The following is a 20,578-nucleotide window of genomic DNA, read 5'->3' as shown; positions in this document are numbered from 1 at the left end:
ACACATCACTTATTGAATACCTGCCATTGCTATACCCTCTTCTCTGTCTCTAACATGTATAGAGAGGCGAAGTCACGCCCATCTACTTCTGCCCCATGGGACGTTATTTCTGAAAAAAGTATGTATTGAAGTCAATGGAGAGAGAAAGATTACCTTTCGATCCCGTTTGAATTTTGCCATGAATTACACATATGATGTTTTTCAATCTTAAAAAATAATTTCCATGTCAAAAAAGTCACAGTTTGTCTTAAGACTATGAAAAACAGCAACTAGAAAGACTACAAATCCCAGAGTCACGTAAGTGAATTTAGCTAGCTGACATAAACGTTACACATTACACTCGTGTTACTCACCGAAACCTTTTAAAGCCGGTCCCGCATGCTGGAACCGACTAACTCCCCTTGTGTGTATGTACAGCTCTCAACATGGCCAGACTTGTAGTGATTTTCACCTCTTTTAATACTTTTCGCATCATTCTGAAAGAAAGAGGTGAAATGTGCCAACGTGACGGCCATCTTGGTGTTGGTGACGTATGCAAGACCAGAGATGTAGTTCATTGAGCGCTTCACACAAAACAATGTGTTACTTCACAGTTTTACGGCACATTTTTATTTTTTTGACTTGCAAAATTATCTTTTAAATTGACAAACATCATATGTGTAATTTGTGGCACAATTCAAACGGGATCGAAAGATAATCTTTCTCTCTCCATTGACTTCAATACATGATTTTTCCGAAATAAGGTCCCATGGAGCTCCCCCAGAAGGGGAGGGACTTCGCCACTCTATTAACCTGCACTGTATCTGTTTCCTCAGTCTCTGCAGTGACACATAGAAAAAGAACATTAACTCCCCCTGAGCCATAAGCTCACATTCTCTCAAACTGTCATATGTTTGGAATATGTGCAATGTACAATTACACTTTGTGATTGATGTCATATGTAATCAGTCAATTTGGTTACAGTTACATTACTGTGTATAATGTCTGCCTTACATTTGATTAAGCCCAACAAGCACTAAAAAGGAGCCATTTATTGCAACCTTATTGGAATGTATGTATGAGATGCATAATACACTTACCATGAATACAGTATAGTGTTGGTCCTTCTTCATTGTCACACCGACATGAAGAGATGGATCATACCGAACAGGGCATGGTGTGGTTTATATGGACTGATGAAAACAATGGGAGTCACGGACAAGGCAGTCAAAGAAATGGTTGGCGGTGCCTTTATTGTCCATATCTCTCTAAACAGTCAATTCTACAACCGGTATTTCTCAACCTTTTGAATACTACTTTTGATAAGGGGTCACAGGTAGACATGTCTTTACCACACACAGTTAAAGGCAAGGAACCCCTCATATGAGTGTGTTCTAATGCATGCAGGTTTTCTTTTTCAATGCTTTATCTTAAGTTCTACTCATGGCTGAGCTCAATTCACATTTCAAATGACTTTTTGAATTCATTCCACAATAATTCAGTTCAAATAACAATACATCTTCTAAACAGCAAAATACATACATCTTGTCTGTCTGCATAAATGACCCCCCACATAGGCTCGGGTTATGCATACTGTTTGTATCGCATCATTAGTCATTTGGTTAGATCAAAGTGAGTTGAGGTCAGCCTTGAGTCTCATGCATGTTTTCATCTAAAAGATCTTCTTGCATGATATTGATTATTTTCTATTCTGTCAATCACATACTAAATCACTTGTAATCAACTGTCTTTCATTTACTCATTATTTCATCATTTTCTTTACATTTCTCTCTCCATTCTCTTCATCTCAGCCACACCCACCTCAAAACGTTTCCGTTTCCTCCGCAGTAAAAGTCAAGAGAAACTCCTCCCCCTCCCCCCCCTCCTCCTCCTCCTCCCGTCCCTCCCTCTTACTCACTAGAAGATTTAGGTTCTGGTCTTCCTCAGCTGACGCCATCACTAGCGAGCCAAACTCAGACAACGGAGTATTCTAACATCCTCTTCATCATCCTTTTAACCATACACATCATCATCATCATCAGCATCGTCTTCTCTGACACCCTCACATCAGACTGTTCAACAACCCCCATCTCTGTGACTCTCAGTGCTCCAAAGGCACATTTCATACATACACACAATCCGATAAACACACACAACATACACAAGCAGGTTCATGCTGCAGGTGTGAGCCACCAAGTATTACTAGTAAGTAGTACACACGTGTGTGTGTGTGTGTGTGTGTGTGTGTGTGTGTGTGTGTGTGTGTGTGTGTGTGTGTGTGTGTGTGTGTGTGTGTGTGTGTGTGTGTGTGTGTGTGTGTGTGTGTGTGTGTGTGTGTGTGTGTGTGTGTGTGTGTGTGTGTGTGTGTGTGTGTGTGTGTGTGTGTGTGTGTGTGTGTGTGTGTGTGTGTGTGTGTGTGTGTGTGTGTGTGTGTGTGTGTGTGTGTGTGTGTGTGTGTTTCCAAGCATGCCTGCAAGGAGCTTTCCATGTCTTACTGCTGTCAGAAAGCGCTGCTCTCCCGATACCTGCACACCTGAGTTCATTGTGTGATTAGAAGCAATCTAACATCACTGCAAATGAAACCTATATGATGTTGAAACTGAATCAACTTCATAAAAGAAAGACGTAATACAATAACTCTTTACATCAGATTCATAACTTTTTTATAGTTGAGGACATGTTTTCCTCTCTTTATTTAATTATCATTGTTCACAGTGGATAACAAAAGTATTTTCAAAGCAAAGCTATTTATTCAATTTGATCTAGTTTGAGTTTTTTTTTTACCTCATTAGATATGACAACAGACATTTAAAGCTTAATTCAAAAACCTCAATAGAAGTTTCCAATGTGGAAAAAAAGACTTTTGGTACTGCACTAATATAAATAATATGAGTGTTGTGTGCGATCACCTCACTTCATGCTTTGAATGCTTTTATATTAAGAGCACATCTCAGTGTTTGTGAGTTGCTCTAAATCTGATGCTTTGCTGCAGCTTTCTCTCTTTCTCTGTTCAGTCAGCAGTCACCATAGTAACCCTGCTTTTCACCTAGCACCTCTTTTATAACCTTTTTACAATCTTCAGCTGACGGTGGCTTATGTAAGCTAATGTTAGCTTACATAAAGCATAGTCAAGGACATTATGTTGTCTGTTGGGCTGAATGTTAAAACAATTTCTATTCATGTCTACACCTTCACTTCCAAAACACAGTCATAATGTCTAAATAGAATGAGATGCATTCCCTGAATGACAACTGATATCACAGCGACTTATAAGCTTAAATGAACAAATCATTTTCAATGTGTTGCTTGGCTTTCCTGGTGCTTGCTGTAACACACAACATATGTCCCACCGTCCTACTATGGCACGCAGGTTCTAACATTGTGATCGGTCTGCAGGTTTGACGGACAGGGGCCGGGGGGGTTATCGTAGCAGCCCCCCAGGAGGCAGCAGCGAGAGCGTCAACGGAGAGAACGGACATGGACAAGGTAAGGAATTGTAAATCCAGCAGGAGAGTGAGCTACTTGATTAAGACGGAAGTTAATTCCAGCTTTCAGAGGCTTGAGCAGGCCTGTTTTCAAGCGTAGCTAAGGACACTGGTATATTAACTAAAGGATCCAATAGTAACAACCATGTCATGCTAGCTTGTTGCCAAAGAAGCTTACTGAGCCAAAGTTAGGCATGTACAGTGTTATATACCACCTGCTTGGAAAGAATGTGAACAACTGGAATCACATGGATGCAATGACTTTTCATTTAGTCCAAACACATGTCACCCTGTAACTCAATCACATCTTTCGCAATATTTAGTGTTGACAGTGGCTGATTGCTCTTAAGCAATTTCTTTCTGACGAAAATACAGCCTCCGGGGGCAGGGGGTCAATCTTTCTTGGGCTCCGATAATATCCAGGCAAAGACTTCGGTTGCGTTCGGATAGTTTAAAAATCAGCTCAAGTTCTAACCCTATCTCCTATTCCTTGACCTCTGAGTGAAACGTCACGGGTTAAGGGATAGTGGATAGGAGAATTCAAAAGGAATTAGGAGAAGAAACTGCGGTACTTTAGAGAATCCGAATGCACTTTCACTATCCAACGTGTTTATGATGCGCCAGCGGACATCATTGTGTGCGTCTGCTGCTGTGGGGAAACTATGGAAACTACAGTTTTCTATACAACGGACTACAACATGGATGTTTAATAAGAACGACGGACTCATCTAGAGACTCTGCACCGTGCTCTGATGCTGTTGCTTTATGCTTTATGAACAACAGAGAAATATATTCTTCATGACCAAAGTTGGAATTGAAATAAAAAATGAAAGTGAAACTTATGCTCGTCACCCTCTCCCTCCGGTCCACATTAATACAAATGATCCCAATACGTATGATTGTATGAACTATGAAAATATCTTAAAATCAATACAAATGTATTTATTATAAACGTTAGTCTTTAACACCTATCACTGTGTATATCACCATTCAAACATCTTTTAAAAGTTGAACAAACCCCGCACAGCTCAGTGAAATGTTGACTTTATTTGATCATTTCAGTAAAAGCTAACGTTCATATTTCTCTTTTTGATTATAATACTGATGAACGTTCAAAACAAAGCACTTTTGCAACTTACCACATACGTTTTAAAATGCTTAATAAGCACCGTAACTTTCATGATATAATTTCTCCGTCATAATCGTTTGTGTCCGTGAACGGCCGACTGTTGTGTGACGGCAAATGCTGCGGCTGCAAGGCATTGTGGGGCAGCATTTTCCCCTCTCCTTTCGGTTAGGGAGGTCCAGTGGTTCCTAAGCTAAAGGAGGTTATAAAGGAAGTTTGAAACCTCCTTTCCTATCATTCTAGAGAATTCGAACGGCACTTATCATGGCTGCCACTGAGGGACTTCCGGGTCATTTCACTCGGTTAGGAAGGTTCCTAAGCTAAATGGACTATTCGAACGCAACCTTCCTCTTCTCTGTGCTGGTCACTGTAACAGTCCGATTCGCAATTTGAGAAGCAAGCATTTAGTTGGTGTTGAGAGACTCATTACATATCATTTAGCCTCAGAATTTGTTATGTGCAGATATCTGCATTAAAAAGTCAATGTAACGTCATGCTATAGCCAATGAGTTCCAGGGTTGCATTTTGACCAATGTGTTACGGCTGTTTTGCTTATTAAACGGGCCAATTACATGCTAAAGCCTGCTTAAATGGGTTTTCTTGTCACGAAAACATGAATGCTTCACATACTAAATATACATATTCTGCATTCATATAATATAAGCGCCAGGAAAAGCGCTATAAAAATAACATTTATTATTATTATTATTATTATTATTATTATTATTATTATTATTATTATTATATATAGATATCTGTTTATAGTGATTAGTTTGATCTTTCTTGATTTCAAACCTTAAAGTGTACTTGTCAAAGTTTTCCCTTGTCAATTTCCCTAATGTCCCTTGTCCTCCAATGCTTCCTGTTCAAAGTTTTTTGACATATTTTGTAAAGGAATATATTTTGATAGCAAGTCTTTATATCAAATGCTGAATTGAATGATGATCATATTAACATTCTGTTTGTTTGTGTTTCCCCCCAGGTCCTGCCCACAAAGCTCTGAGCTCCACTCCCAGTCATCAGTCTCCCTCACTGGGCCTCCCTAACAAACCCCGACTGGGAGGCCCGGCCCGCCGGCCCAGAGGTCAGCCCGCTGGTTCAGAAGTAACCTTATTTAGAAGCCATTTTTTAAAGTTTATTTTTTTAAAGTGTGTACATTTTTTCAGGTCTGTTATTTGATGAAGACTCTCGCCACAACACTTCTGACTCCATATTTAGTCCGCATGGCAACACGGGAGGTCGCCCGGGGTCGGCAGACTTCAGCCACAACACCTCAAGCTCCAACTCACCCGTCAACTGCAGAGGTACACACTGTGTATTTGTACACTTAAATCTAAAGTCATATTCAGCCCAATGTGTACAAATAAATGTATATTACTGAAAATAGATTATTTTATCAAACTCTAATAAAAATGTATAAAAAATCTCTATATATATCTAAAAGATGAATGATTGTATTACATTTTAATAAAGCATTATAAATGTAGATAAACATTACTGAAAATGGAAAAAAGTATTACATTCTAAATACAAATGTTGAAATACTGTATATTTAAACAGTATTTAAGAAATACTTTCAACATTTGTTGTAGGACAATTAATATTATTAAATTTAAATTACTGTAAAAATATAATATCATCAAAATATAATTTAAAACATTTAAAAACAAATATACATTACTGAAATTAGATCATATTGAAATATAATTAAAATTGAAAAATAAATATACATTACTGAAAAGAGATATTTAAAAAATATCATTATTAAATATATATATACAAATGTTAAAAATAATTATACTTTACTTAAAATATATATATTTTTAAATGATAATAAAATAAATGTACATTACTTAAAGTAGATCATAATGAAATGTACATACGGTTAACAGACAGTGAATCCTGTATTCATCTGATTGTAGTTTTAGGTTCAGTCAGTAATAATAAATGTTTTTCTTATTAGACCCATCAGATCGCCAGACTCGCTCAGCCAGCCTCTCCAGTGATGATGTCACGGGTCTCAGCCAATCACAACTGGCTCTGTCACGTAGCTCCACCCTTCCATATGACCACGTGCCCAAGAGGGCTCAACCACAACGTGGGGTTGGGGTTCGGAGTAAGACTTGTACGTCTTCTCCTGTTAAGGACATGTTGACCCTGGAAGAGTTTCTATGTGAGAGCAACCTGAAGTCACCTCCTATGGTAAGAAATGTTTGCAGTATGGTCAAAACAAATCATCGCTGAAGACGGTGAGATACCTGCAAAAAAAGCATGATTATAATGCAGACGCAGTTAAAAGACATGGGAATTAATTCCCTTCTACTGTTGTGCTTCTATCACAGCTGTTCTACAGTAGGGTATCTTAGTCTATGACTAATAGGGTCAACTATGAAGCGATGACATTTCATTTTCAAGTAGTACAAGTAGGGTAGATTGTGACCATCTGCCGGGTCGGCTACAGAAGGGCCAACTGTAATGGCATTGTGTTTAATATGCATGACACCAGTTACTTGTTTCCTGGGTAGTACTCCCTGGTTATCTAAGTAATGTTCTCTGGGAACATGGAGGTGACAGGGTACGCATACTAAACAAAGGACAGAAGGCGGGTTACTGGTTCAACTTTAGCCAAACAGCACATGTGTTGACCCAAGAACCCCTCACAACTTGATTCAAGTCATGGTCATTGTTTTAGATACTGATTACCAGAGGCACATGTCAGTAGAACACGAGTAGCACAATGAGTAGTATTCACACAGCAGTGGCATTCCAACAGTCAGATAGCGTATGTCAGTTGGCGTTATCAGTCAGTATATGCTGGAGTTGAATGGAATTGATGTGTTCCATGGAGCAGTGGCATGCCACCACTTCGACATTTTTGTTAGATAACCCCTTTGATAAAATACCATTCTACCTTTTTATTTTTTATTACTCTGTTTTTTCCTTTGTCTAGGTGTCAACAGGAAGCAAGGAGGACTTAATGACTGACTACTTCAACAGAAGTCCCGCCCCCTCGGGTCCCCCTGGCAAAGATCAGACTCCTACCAGCTATGTCACGCCCACTGTACAGGCATCCAACCAGAGGCCGGGACAGAGCGTCAAGCCGTTGCCCCGCCAGCCTGTGGGCCAATCACCAGCCTCGGGCCAGACCGCCATCCAGAGGTCCGGCCAATCACTGAGCAGGGCGTACAGCCTGGCCTCGGCTGATTTGTTGCGCTCAAACGGACCAGACAGTTTCCATGGAAATGACGGCCAATCAGATGGGGTTGTCCGCAGACCAGGGGCAGGGGCTAACGGGAGGGAACGCCCTCTGTCTGCTCGGCTGGCTGGCCCAACCAATCAGCCTGCAGACAGCAGCTTCCTGAATCTTCCCATTCACCATTCCACCTCTCTCAATCTGCAGACAGAGAGACACGCAGAAAGAGAGAGGGGGAGGACTCCTGTCTCTCGGAACGGCCCCACCCTGTCCTCCACCTACCACAATGTGGCTGAGGTTGCCATGGTCACCCCTGTCAGGGCTGTGTCGGCCACGCGGCCTGAAGAACCCTCAGTAAAAGGGGAGGGGCTAATGTCAGGTGACTCCTCCCATGTAGAGAAGGAGAGTGAGCCGGCAGGGTGTGGATCTGTGGAACGGCCCAAAAGCACGCCTTCGTCCCCCGATCCCAACAACGACCCTCAGACTGTGTGGTATGAGTATGGCTGTGTCTGAACGCCAACCCAAAGAACCAGTGTGGCTCAAATCTGGAACTGGATACAGACTGCTGGGGCTGATCATTGGAGCTTTACAAACCCTCAGACACAAGCTATCAGCCTCTGAAATGTAGATAAATGCTTCAACTCCTCGAAGTCTACTCTTTGCTCCAATTCAACTGGAAATAAGTCCAAGAGCTGTCACACATGCATTGCTTGATCATGCGACATACCTGCTGAAAGTTCGACAAAGTTGAACACCATCGGATAAGAAGATGCAACTTTTAAAACCTGGAAAACAAAGCCACATTTTGAAGGAAACCATTTATTTATTTAATCAAAAGCTGAAGCTGTCTGAGGTGGATGCACTATGGAAGGATTTTATATGAACACACCAACACTATAGATGGTCTCTGAGGATGCTGGAGTACATTGTACACTTTAATCACAAGCAGCCTCCAGTCCACACCATGGGTTTTCCAAAGGTGTTTCATTAACTGGCTGTTTTTTAATATTGAATGTTTTGACCAGATGATCACATTTTTTTAAAGACTTGAACACATACAGAAATGGAGATTGGAGCTGAGAATCCATAACACTTAAAGACTGCAGGTACAGAGGACAAGAATACCAAGTGTGGGCTCAGTCTATGAGCTGGAACTCTTTGACCTGCTGGGGTTTACCTGGAATCAACCCGGAACAAACCATCTTTAAAAACAGTGGTTGGACTGAAGTGAAGGCAAACAGAAGCAACTGAATGTATCGGATTTCTCCTCCTTTTTCTGTTCGCCTCAATTATCTAAAACAAACACTGGAATACAGGAGCGGGAGAGGGGGGTTAAAGCAAAGAGAGTAGAAGCAAGTGATGGAGGAAGGGGTTGAGTGGAGCTTTATTGAGAACACTGATGGATGCTGGGATGGACAGATATAAAAGTGGAAGCAGTGACTTGAGGAAGGAAAGACAAAAATGACGGGCAGGGCTGCTCCCAGTTAAATTACAGTCTTTCTCCCTCCATCTTTAGACTCTGTCCCAGCATGCAACACGCTAACACTTTACTGGAAATGTTGTTGTGCCCGAGCCAACACTAGTTCCACAAACACGCACACCAACACACACACACATGTGTATATAAATATATATAATGATTTATACAGACGGAAGAATTGTCCTTGAGGGGCTTGGTTATGGCCTCGCTAACCATTGAGCTGGACTTAATTCACACACACACACACACACACACACACACACACACACACCCACACACACACACACACACACACACACCAACCACAGGGTGAACCACTGTGTTTTTGTGAGAGTGTACCCCTGCATGCTAAGTGAGCCGGACAGTTGTAAGTACGGCACAACAGAGAGGGAGAGACCCAGAGAGTGCAGACCCTCTGTGGAGAGGAGAGTTTGCATTGAATGAATTAGCTCTGGCAGCAGTTGGGGGTTGTATAATAGCTGAAAAACCAAGTGTTTGCTCAATTCTCCAGTCAGTGAACAGATGATTTTGTCCTCAGCTCAAGTGTCTCTGGTCACTCTGGAACTTTGGTGCGCCATACATATATCAATTCATACGAGCACATGTTCTATTGAGTGGCGCAAGGATAAACATTTTTTAAAGGCCAGAAATTGTCATCGCAAGGGATCCTTACGGAGGCCGACAAGAGCAAATGTGCATTAGCATAAAAAACGTCCATTAGGAGAAATGCGCTGGCATTTCTAACAAAGGATGCAAATTTAAAAACACAAATGTGCCAAAGCACGTGCAAATAAAGAAACAACTTCACCAACTTCAACTACAACATGGCATGGCTGCACATGGTAACCGCTAAACTAAAGGCGGCTAATGTTCGGCCTGATGCCATTTAGTAGTCTCATGTAGCTACTATCGTTTCTTATGACATGCTAACGCTTCAGACATTCAACGGTGGGGTATTTACTGACATTCATTTCAGGCATCTAACCAAAAACACATTCAAGAAAGGCTCATTTCTAAGTTTGAGGATTTGTGATTCCTGCACTGCTCTATTATGTCCTCTGAAGCTTCTTGACTCTATTCACAACACCGTCTGACATACTCACTTTGTAATCACTGATTTGAATGTAATCACATCAACAAAGAGATATATGAAACACCTCTTGTCCCTTTATTAAAAGCAGCAAGATTATTACAAGATGTTCATCTTTCACACACATTTAACTGAACTATGTTTCAATCACACACAATGATGCACAATGAGTCCGATTCAAATGGAGACACATTTAGCTTTTAGTGTTTTCATCACCACCCTTGGGAGGATTTATAAATACTTGCGGCATTTTTTGAGCCCATTAAAAAAAGAAAAGATGAGGAGGCGGAAGACATTAAGGAGACAGTCGGTGTTAAATGAGTTATTGTTATGCTAATTCTACTGATTTGACCCTTGACTGTACTGCTGTCTGTAATCACTAACCCATCCCTCCTGCATTGTTCATGACGGAGGCAAAGACATTCCTAAAAAGCACTAAAACGATGATGATGATGAAGATGATGAGGAAGATGCAACACTGGAGAATGAAGATTTGACTGGAATTGCTAACCTCTCACCTTCCCAGCATAAAGCACATGTCAATATGCAACAAAGTAAATTATTAAACCTGTAACATTTGTACATGACGTTAGATTTTATAAACAGGGGAAAGGTTTAGAAGACTTCTGGACTAAAACTTTGCCTTAAATAAAAAAATGTTTGTTGATACCAAAAATCCAGATCAATACTTGTAAAGTGAAGTGTTTTTTGTTGTTATTGTATTCTTTAGATCATTTTAGCAGATGAGGTGAAATTATATGATGCACTGTAGGTTGATGCTGTCTATGTACCTGCTTCGTGTGTTTGTGTGTGTCAGCACTCATTTCATTATTTTGTGTGTGTGTGTGTGTCAAAAGAAAACATAACATTGACATTTCGTTATTAGAAATAGAAAATTCCAAGAACAATTGTTTTTTAATTGAAACTACGCCATCACACACACACATGTGTCTCTCAGTTTTCTGGAACTGAGATGTGTGTGTCCTGACTGTTTGTCTGTGTGCCTGCTTTGTTTACTACCTGTGTGTCCACTTTAGTTACTGTCCCATGATTCCCTTCTCATTCTGTGGTTCTTATTGATACACTTTGAGGGTAGCAGCATCACCGGCTGCTTCCTGCTCACTGACTGTGACTTCAGACGTGGTGTAGTCTCACAGTCACCGCAGATGAATACTGAGAACCAAGTTGTCATGGAGACGTTAGAGAGCAGTAAAGCAGAAGGGAAAGCAGCGCTGACGTCAAGGACATTTCCTGCTGTCACTGGAATAACCTCTACTTCAGTTTATGAATGCTCTGCTGTGATGATGGGACTACTGTTGAAAGCTACTATTGTCATTTGGTAGAGACTGCTGTAATTACACCCAAAAGCTTTTTGGTAATAAAGATGTATGAAAATGAACTGAGGCTCCTATACCTGAGTGCATTTGAAATTCACAGGTGGCAACTTTATGAACAAAACTCTGTTAGCGGAAACTGAAAGCAAAATCAATAATCACCTGAAACTAAGAATTGTGTTCTCAATAGCTACGAGGGAGCAATTACTGTCTACATGATCCTCTTCCTTTTAGTTATCTTTGCACCGCCATGTTTCTAAAGTAGCTCATAACGGACGAACATAAGGACTACAGACCAATAGCCCTCACCTCAGTGATTATGAGATATCGAGAAAGAATTCTGCTCCGACTTCTTATCAGTACAACACAAGACAAACTGGATCCATACCAATTTGCCTATAAACAAGGGTGCGGTACGGAAGATGCTGTGGCCAATCTGGTTCATATCATCACTAAATATTTAGATAAACGCAACACCTATGCAAGAGCTGAAGGCTCTTTGAGCAGCTTTTCTCTCACTGATTGTTCTGTTATGTTAAATGTTTTATTTGTGTTTCATGTATTTGTTGTTGGACATGGAGCTGCTGTGATGCAGGTCAAATTTCAGACTTGGTCTAACTAACAAAGTAATGTCGTATCGTATCAGTGAATGATGTTAACACATTATCAGCATTATTGGCCTTAGTTGTGGCCTCGCTAACCATTGAGCTGGACGAAAGGAGGAAGGTAAGTCAAAGATACTACAATATAAGTAAATGACCATTCAACAACTCAATTACAGTATATATAAACAAATAATAACATGAACAAATGTTTTGGTTCTATCAAAGAAAAGTATTTACTTTGGGGGGGACTTAGACTTTCTTGAAAAAAAAATCTATAAAAATGGAATTGCACATTACACATTCATATACAGCAGTGAAACTATTCATGTGCAGGGTTTGAACTTTAAGAATGTATTCCGTTACAATAACTATATGTGAATACAATCTAATCACTATACAAATGTAATGTAACCTGATTACTTTTGGATTACCTCAATATCAAGTACTAGTAGTGAAACTATTCATGTGCAGGGTTTGAACTTTAAGAATGTATTCCGTTACAATAACTGTATGTGAATACAATCTAATCACTATACAAATGTAATGTAACCTGATTACTTTTGGATTACCTCATTATCAAGTACTATAGGACGTTTTTTACTTAAAGGTAGGGTAGGTAAGAATGGAGAAACCAGCTCGAGGGCGCTAGAATTTGAAAGTACGCAGCCGATAGAAATCTGCCCCTTCCTTCAGACGGCCATCCAGTTATTGTAGCCGGGCCAGCTCAGATGATTGGTCGTGCTTTTTACAGCGCCACGGCTTCCACAGATGAAATGTTTTAATGTATTTTTTGTCAAAGCATTTAATATATTAATTGCTATCGGGATGTTAAGAGCATTCCATGGAATATAACAAAAAGTGTTTCTGAAATAAATTACATACCCCACCCTTAACATCCCGATAGCAATTAATATATTAAATGCTTTGACAATAAATACATTTAAAAAAAATCATTTGTGGAAGCCGTAGTAGCCTACTGTAAAAAGCACGAATATTACAACAGGCATTGGATGGCCTACCTGCCTGTTGTAATATTCTGTTCTATGGACATGTAAGTGTCTACATAAACAGATGAAGCGGACTACTTCTATCATTCCGAGTGTCCATCTTTATTTCCACTGGCGCGTAACATGCACACATACATCACGTCATCCACGTGATCTCTGTAATCAAAGATCTTGTATTCACCAAGATGTTACATCCCCCTTCTTTAGAAAAGAACAGTATAGCTGCCATAACAAATTATAACCATCTGTATTTAAAATAAATGTACGTCTTGAGGCACTATAATTGTGATTACTCTATCACTGAGGGAATATTATAAGGCTGGTACATTAACATTTAGTACTTCTGCAGTTTAACTTATCTTGTTGAACAGTTACCCAGAAATAATTATAATAGAGCATGTAGTACTGCTTCTGAAACAAAACTGTTGAATTCAATTTCTAAACAAACAGAAATCACAGTGCATTGTCAGTGTTGCATAATACACAGATTCAATCAAAGTGCACTGTCAGTATTACATTTCTCTTTTCTTTTTTTCACAGGTTTAACACATCTCTTGGCTTCACTATGCGGCCTGATCTTGTGATCTTATTGTAAACAATGTGTGATTGCTCTCTGGGGCCTGTTTGTTTCTCAGTGTCCTGCTGCAAAGTCTCAGTGTCCTCAGGCTCCAACTGCTCGTCTGATGGATTCTCCTGATCTGTGTCACTCTCACACGTTTGTAGAAGGTGACGCCTGTTGCGCCGAAACATGTGACCTCCGTCCGTGCAGATGTTGTAGGATCTCTGGGTACCTGCTGGCTCGACTACTGTTGCAGGTTTCCATGTCCCTGTTGGAAGATGGAAGCGGATCGTGGCTCCCACTGGTAGTGCAGGCAGTGATTTGGCATTCCTGTCATAATATTGTTTTTGTCGTGTTTGGCACTGTTCTCTCCTGCTGTGAACGGTGCTGCGACAGGCAAGCTCTGGTTGTAGATGCTTTTCAGTGGTGGGAAGGATGGAGCGCAGACGCTTGCTCATGAGTAGCTGCGCTGGCGATTTCAAACCATCCACTGGTGTGTTTCTATACTCCAACAAGCTGAGGTACAGGTCAGTTCTTTGAGCGTGTGCTTTGTCCATGAGAGCTTTGGCAGTCTGGACTGTTTTTTCTGCTAGCCCGTTGCTCTGTGGATACAGAGGACTGCTTGTGACATGCTTGAAGTCCCATGCATGAGCAAAAGCTTTAAACTCTTGTGAACTGTAGCAAGGTCCATTATCGCTGACTAGTGTCTGTGGTATTCCAAATCGAGCGAACATGGCCTTCAGCTTTTGGATGACTACTGAGGAGCTGAGGCTGGTGATTTTTTCTACCTCAAAGTACCTACTATAATAGTCAACTACAACTACATAGTCAGTACTGTTCCATGTGAACAGATCAGTGGCTATTACCTGCCAAGGTTGTTCTGGGATTGGGTGTGACATCATAGGCTCTTTTGGGAGTGAGCTGCGTCGCTCAAGGCAGGTGCTGCAGGTCCCTACTAGTGTCTCTATCTGCTGACCCATCCTTGGCCAGAACAGAACATCTCTTGCACGTTGTTTGCGCTTTTCCATCCCTAAGTGTCCTGTGTGAATGCGTGAAAGCATTTCAGCCCTGAGTGAGTGCGGCACGATGATTTTCTCTCCTTTCAGTAGGATGCCATCTGTCTCTGATACCTCATCCCTATGATTCCAATATTCTGAGACTGCAGGTGGACATTTTTTGTATTTCTCGGGCCACCCTGCTTGGATCACCTGTCTCAGCACTGAGAGCTGCTCATCTTTGGCTGTAACGGCTCTGATCTCTGCGATTTTGCGGTCGCTTACCGGAACGTTGCTGATCACAGTGTGTATTTGGTAGTCCATGCCTTCACTCATGGAGCGGTCGTAACACTCAAGTGGCTTTCTGGACAGAGTGTCTGCAACAGGGATTTGTTTTCCTGGTTTGTGCTCGATAGTGATGTCATATCTCTGTAGCTGCAGTATCATGCGTTGCAGACGCGGTGGTGCAGCTGCTAAGGGCTTACGCATGATTGACTCAAGTGGCTTATGATCTGACTCGACGATCACCTGTCGTCCGTACAGGTATTGGTGAAACCGCCTACATCCAAAGAGCACTGCGTATAGCTCCTTTTCGATCTGAGCATAGTTCTCTTCAATTTCAGTCAGTGTCTTTGATGCGTATGCAACTGGTTTCTCTTCCTGGAGCAGGACAGCTCCTAAGCCGTGTTTGGAAGCATCGACTTGTAACTTCACATCCTTTGTGTGATCGAAGTAGGTGAGTACTGGGCCAGGCTCCTGTGTTAGGATGTCTTTTATTCGTTAGAAGGCTGCATCATGATTTGAGTCCCACACAAACTCACTGTTTTCCTTTAACAGTTGCCGGAGTGGAGCTGTTGCCTCTGACATTCACGGGGCGAACCTGGAAAGGTAAGTGACCATGCACAGAGTTGGAGACCAGTATGGTCTCCAACTCTGCCTTGCTTTGTGGGTTAGGCATTTCTTTCATGGCCTTAATCTTGTTCGGGTCAGGGCGGATGCCTTCCCTTGTCAGCTTGTGCCCAAAATAGCTTACCTCAGGCACACATATTTTGCACTTGTCCTTATTCAGCTTTATGCCTTTTTCTCTGGTTCTCTCCAGCATGGCACGCAGGCTGGCGTCGTGCTCCTCTTTGGTGCGGCCGTAGACTATGATGTCATCTATGATGGCGGCAACGCCTGGAAGCCCCTTATAGGCCTCATCCACTCTCCTCTGGAACTCATTCTGTGCAGATATGATTCCAAAAGGCAGTCTCTTGAAACGGTACCTGCCGTAGATCGTGTTGAACGTGGTTAGCATAGATGAGTCGTGTGTGAGCTTTATATTCCATTATCCAGATCTGGCGTCTAGTACACTGAAATACTGTGCTCCAGCCAGTTTTGGTGTGACATCATCTAGAGTAGGGAGTGGATAGTGGGGTCTTTGGATAGCTTTGTTCAGGGCGCGGGGGTCTAGGCATATTCTCAGCCTATTGGTTTTCGGCTTTTCCAACACTACTAGTGCATTAACCCATTCAGTTGGCTCTGTGACATTTTTGATAACGTCCAGTTTTTCCATGTCGTCCAACTCATCCTTGAGCCGGTCATGCAGAGCATATGGGATGCGTCGAGGTGGACATACCACTGGTGGTACGAGGGTTTGAGTTGGAAAATGCATTCTCCAGGAAACAGTCCGATGCCTTTAAACACATCAGCAAACTCTTCCATCATGGTTATGTGTGTTATTGGCTTTGCATCAACTACATGTATCATTTTGACTAGGTTTAAATCTAGACATGCTCTTAGGCCTAACAGAGGTGGAGCATTTGTATGGACTATGTCAAAACCTACCATGGCTGTTTTCTCACCGTGTTTACATGTCAGTCTACATGTTCCTTCTGCTTCTATCTTGTGCCCACCATAATCTGAGAGTTTGCTTGATGGGGGGCCTAGTATTACACTTCCATATATCTTGCGGAATGTGTCTGCTGGTATAATACTAGTCTGAGCACCAGTGTCCATTTTAAACTTCAGTTTGTTCCTCGCTTTTCCTATTTCTACTTCTGCATATGCCTGTTCTCTATCTGTGTGTTTCATGCTCTTTTATGATAGCATCAATATAGAGTTCTTCTAGTGACTGTTCTGCACTGTTCGAGATGGTATGCAATTTTCTGGGATTATATCTCGTCTGTGGCTGCTGTGTTTGTGACCTACACACTTTAGCAAAGTGGTTGGGCTTCTTGCATTTGCTGCATTGGCGACCCTTTGCTGGACATTCCTCATTGCGGCTGTGCTCCCTCCCGTATGCTCCACATTCCTTGCTCCTCAAGGCGCTGTTACGATCATTCCGTGTCGTCTTGTGCCCACGGGATGCTTGGTCTGCTCTAAAAGGTTTTCTGCTAACCGCGTGAGCAGAGCGACTGTCGTGGCTAGCAGTGGGGGTTAGCATTGTCTTTAGCTGCTGCTTTGATAGCTCATGTGAACGTGCAATGTCAATGGCTTTCTCTAGCGTCAAGTCTGGACCGTGACATAGCAGTTTTTCGCGCACTCTTTGTGAGTTTGTAGCAAAGACAATCCTGTCTCTAATCATTTCCTCACTGTTTGGGTAGTTGCAGTCTTTACTTAGCAATTTTAGCTCCGTTACAAACTGGTCAAAACTCTCACTGTCTCCTTGGATTTTTTCATGAAATTTATAGCGCCCAAATATGTGATTTGCTTTCGGAGTTACATAAGCTTCAAAACCGTCATAGTACGTTTTTAGTACCTTACTTTGGTCTTCTGTGAGAGTCCATGTGTAAAAAAGATCTCTGCCTTTTTCCCCAATCCATAGGAGTATACAGCTACATTTTTCCTCCTCGTCTTTAGCATGTAGCGGGCCTGAAAACATTAGCTGCACATGCTGCCGAAAGTTTCTCCATGCGTCCGGCAGATTAGACGAGTCCCAGTCCATTCGTGGTGTTGGAACGCCTGTGTTCTCCATCTTCCGTCGTCAGGTCAATGATAAATGAACTAACTCTGACACCATGTAAAATTCTGTTCTATGGACATGTAAGTGTCTACATAAACAGATGAAGTGGACTAATTCTATCATTCCGAGTGTCCATGTCCATGGTTCGAAACATAATCTCAGCAAATCCGACGACTTCTCAGTTGCAGTGGGTGACATTATTGTCACAAGTAAGAAGGAAATTACATACCTAGGATCTATTCTTGAGGCAAACCTCTCCTGTGACAAAATGGCATCCAATGTAATAAAAAAAGTCAATCAAAGAACTAGATTCCTATACCGGATCTCCTTCTGGTAAACAAAAACACCCTGAAAACTCTGGCAGGAGCACTCATTCAAGGGTACTATGACTATGCTTGCACGTCATGATACCATAGCACCTCCAAGGCGCTAAAAGTAAAACTTCAAACATCACAAAATAAACTGGTCAGACTACTGCTTGACCTTTCATCTAGAACCCACCTCACCTCTGCCCACTTTGACAACCTAGGATGGCTTAGAGTAGACGACAGAGTACAGCGACTTGCAATGGGCCTGGTCTACAAGATCCAATACACCTCTATGGTACCCATGTACATGTCAAAATTCTTCCCAAAGGTCAAGGAATATCATGATCATAACACCAGAGGGAGCTCCACAAATCATGTAAAACCCAGATTTGGCACAAAAAAAGGGGAATACACGTTTCGCAATTATGCCACATCAAGGTGGAACGCTCTTCCCACTACTGTAAAGGAAAGTAAAACTATACTTACCTTCAAAACCTCTCTTAAAGAGCACCTTCGGGGGAGATCATTGCAAAACTGGCTCCGGTAATGGTACAAATCTCAACCTGTCGTACAATGGACAGCTTCCCCCCCCATCTATGTATATACTCGCATTTTAGACTCTGTTACTAACTGTATATCTGTAGACTTGGTATGTCTTAAATGTCCGGTTAGGATGTATTAGAACGAAATCTAAAATTAAATTTGTAAGTAAGCCATCTGTATGTAAAAAAACACCTGTATCTAAATTGTAAATAAGCCATCTGTATGTCAAATATGTCTTGTATGTCTTAAATGATATGATGAATTGGAAATGGGGGACCCTGATGTAAACAAGACGAAAGTCTTTCTCTGGTCTGCATCCCCTTAACAATTGTATGTTTTGAGCTGTACTGTACTGTACCCAATATACAAGCTGTTAATAAAATTGTCAATCAATCAATTCAATCAATCAATCATCTTTATTTCCACTGGCGCGTAACATGCACACATACATCACGTCATCCAGGTGATCTCTGTAATCAAAGATCTTGTATTCACCAAGATGTTACACCTGTCATCTTCCATCTCATGCACACATTTATCTCGTGCCCACATAGAGAACCGCAGTGACGCGTCATAAAACCCGGAAGTAAACTTCTTCCGGTTCCTTTGTCAAAAACCAATGCAATTTCTCCATAGGATTTTGGAAAATAGCTTGAAATAAGTTCTGTGGTTGACACACATTTAAGAGAGGGATCACGTTTTGTTCAGCCGGATAATCTCCACATGTCAACCCTACTTTTATAATTTTTGAATCATAAATCTAGTCGCCAGAAGCAAAATGCTAACGCTATGCTAAAGACGAACTACAAGCCAGTACAGCAGCAGGGTCGCACGACTTCAACGTCACGCCAATTTAAGATCGTTTCAGCTGATTTGCACTGAAACTGCACTTTGAACACTTTAAACATATTAACATTTTAAACTGCATACCCCGGTTATCTAGGCCCTTTTTGTTTTGTTTCATGTATACCACGTTTATCTAGGCCCTTTTTGTTTTGTTTTATGTATACATGTCACACTGTGGGAAACGATATTTCGATATTTCTGGATGTATAACACATGTAGAATTTTTGACAATAAAGCTGACTTTGACTTTCGCGCGCTTGCATATTTTAACAAAGCTTTTCATTTTAGCCACACTGAATTTAACTAGAAGTCATGGCTGTGTCAATTAACAGTCTGATATCGTTTTACAAAGATGACAAGAGTGTAGATAGGAGAGAACCACTACAAGTCAGGACACGTAAAACAGTGCAGCCTAGATGAAGGTGTGCTTACCGGTGTTGTCAGGGCTAGCATGAGGGACAAGGTTTATAGTGTCGGTGAGTAGTGATAGCAAGAGTACCGTTAACCTAGAGTTAATTTATTCACATTAATTCTCATCAACAAATCAATTTTATGTGTCACATGAAATCTTTATTAGGCAAGGCAAGGCAAGTTTATTTATATAGCACTTTTCAACACAAGGCAATTCAAAGTGCTTTACAAAAAATGAAAGACATTAAGAAAATGGCATTTAAAATCAGTCATTAAAAAGAAAAGCTAATAAAAGAAACATTAAAAGAAAAAATACATGGATAAAAGTTACAGTGCAGTCTAAGATATGAATAGTTCAATTAAAAGCAGCGACAAAAAGAAAAGTCTTCAGCCTGGATTTAAAAGTAGTAAGAGTTTTAGCGGGCCTGCAGGTTTCTGGGAGTTTGTTCCAGATATTTGGAGCATAATAACTGAACGCTGCTTTACCATGTTTAGTTCTGACTCTGGGGACAGAAAGCTGACCAGTCCCTGAAGACCTGAGAGATCTGGATGGTTCATCATTTAGCAGGAGGTCAGAAATGCATTTTGGTCCTAAACCATTCAGTGCTTTATAAACCAGCAGCAGTATTTTGAAATCTATTCTTTGACACACAGGAAGCCAGTGTAAAGACTT

At 41.2% G+C, this 20,578-nt stretch overlaps 1 protein-coding gene across 1 annotated transcript in view; it reads left to right on the top strand.

The window, feature by feature from the left end:
• Positions 1–11,752, top strand: part of LOC307045797 (protein Daple-like) — a 70,331-nt gene extending 58,579 nt beyond the window's left edge. The window contains exons 26-30 of the mRNA XM_079691758.1: positions 3,376–3,465; positions 5,573–5,674; positions 5,757–5,894; positions 6,554–6,792; positions 7,541–11,752. Of these exons, the coding sequence (XP_079547884.1) occupies positions 3,376–3,465; positions 5,573–5,674; positions 5,757–5,894; positions 6,554–6,792; positions 7,541–8,296 (1,325 nt within the window). The 3' untranslated portion in view covers positions 8,297–11,752. The remainder of the gene's footprint in view (positions 1–3,375; positions 3,466–5,572; positions 5,675–5,756; positions 5,895–6,553; positions 6,793–7,540) is intronic.
• Positions 11,753–20,578: the final 8,826 nt, after the last annotated feature.

The sequence above is a fragment of the Notothenia rossii genome, assembly GCF_949606895.1.
Source record: "Notothenia rossii genome assembly, chromosome: 7".
NCBI lineage: Eukaryota > Metazoa > Chordata > Actinopteri > Perciformes > Nototheniidae > Notothenia > Notothenia rossii.
This window is presented reverse-complemented; position numbering and strand designations above follow the sequence as displayed.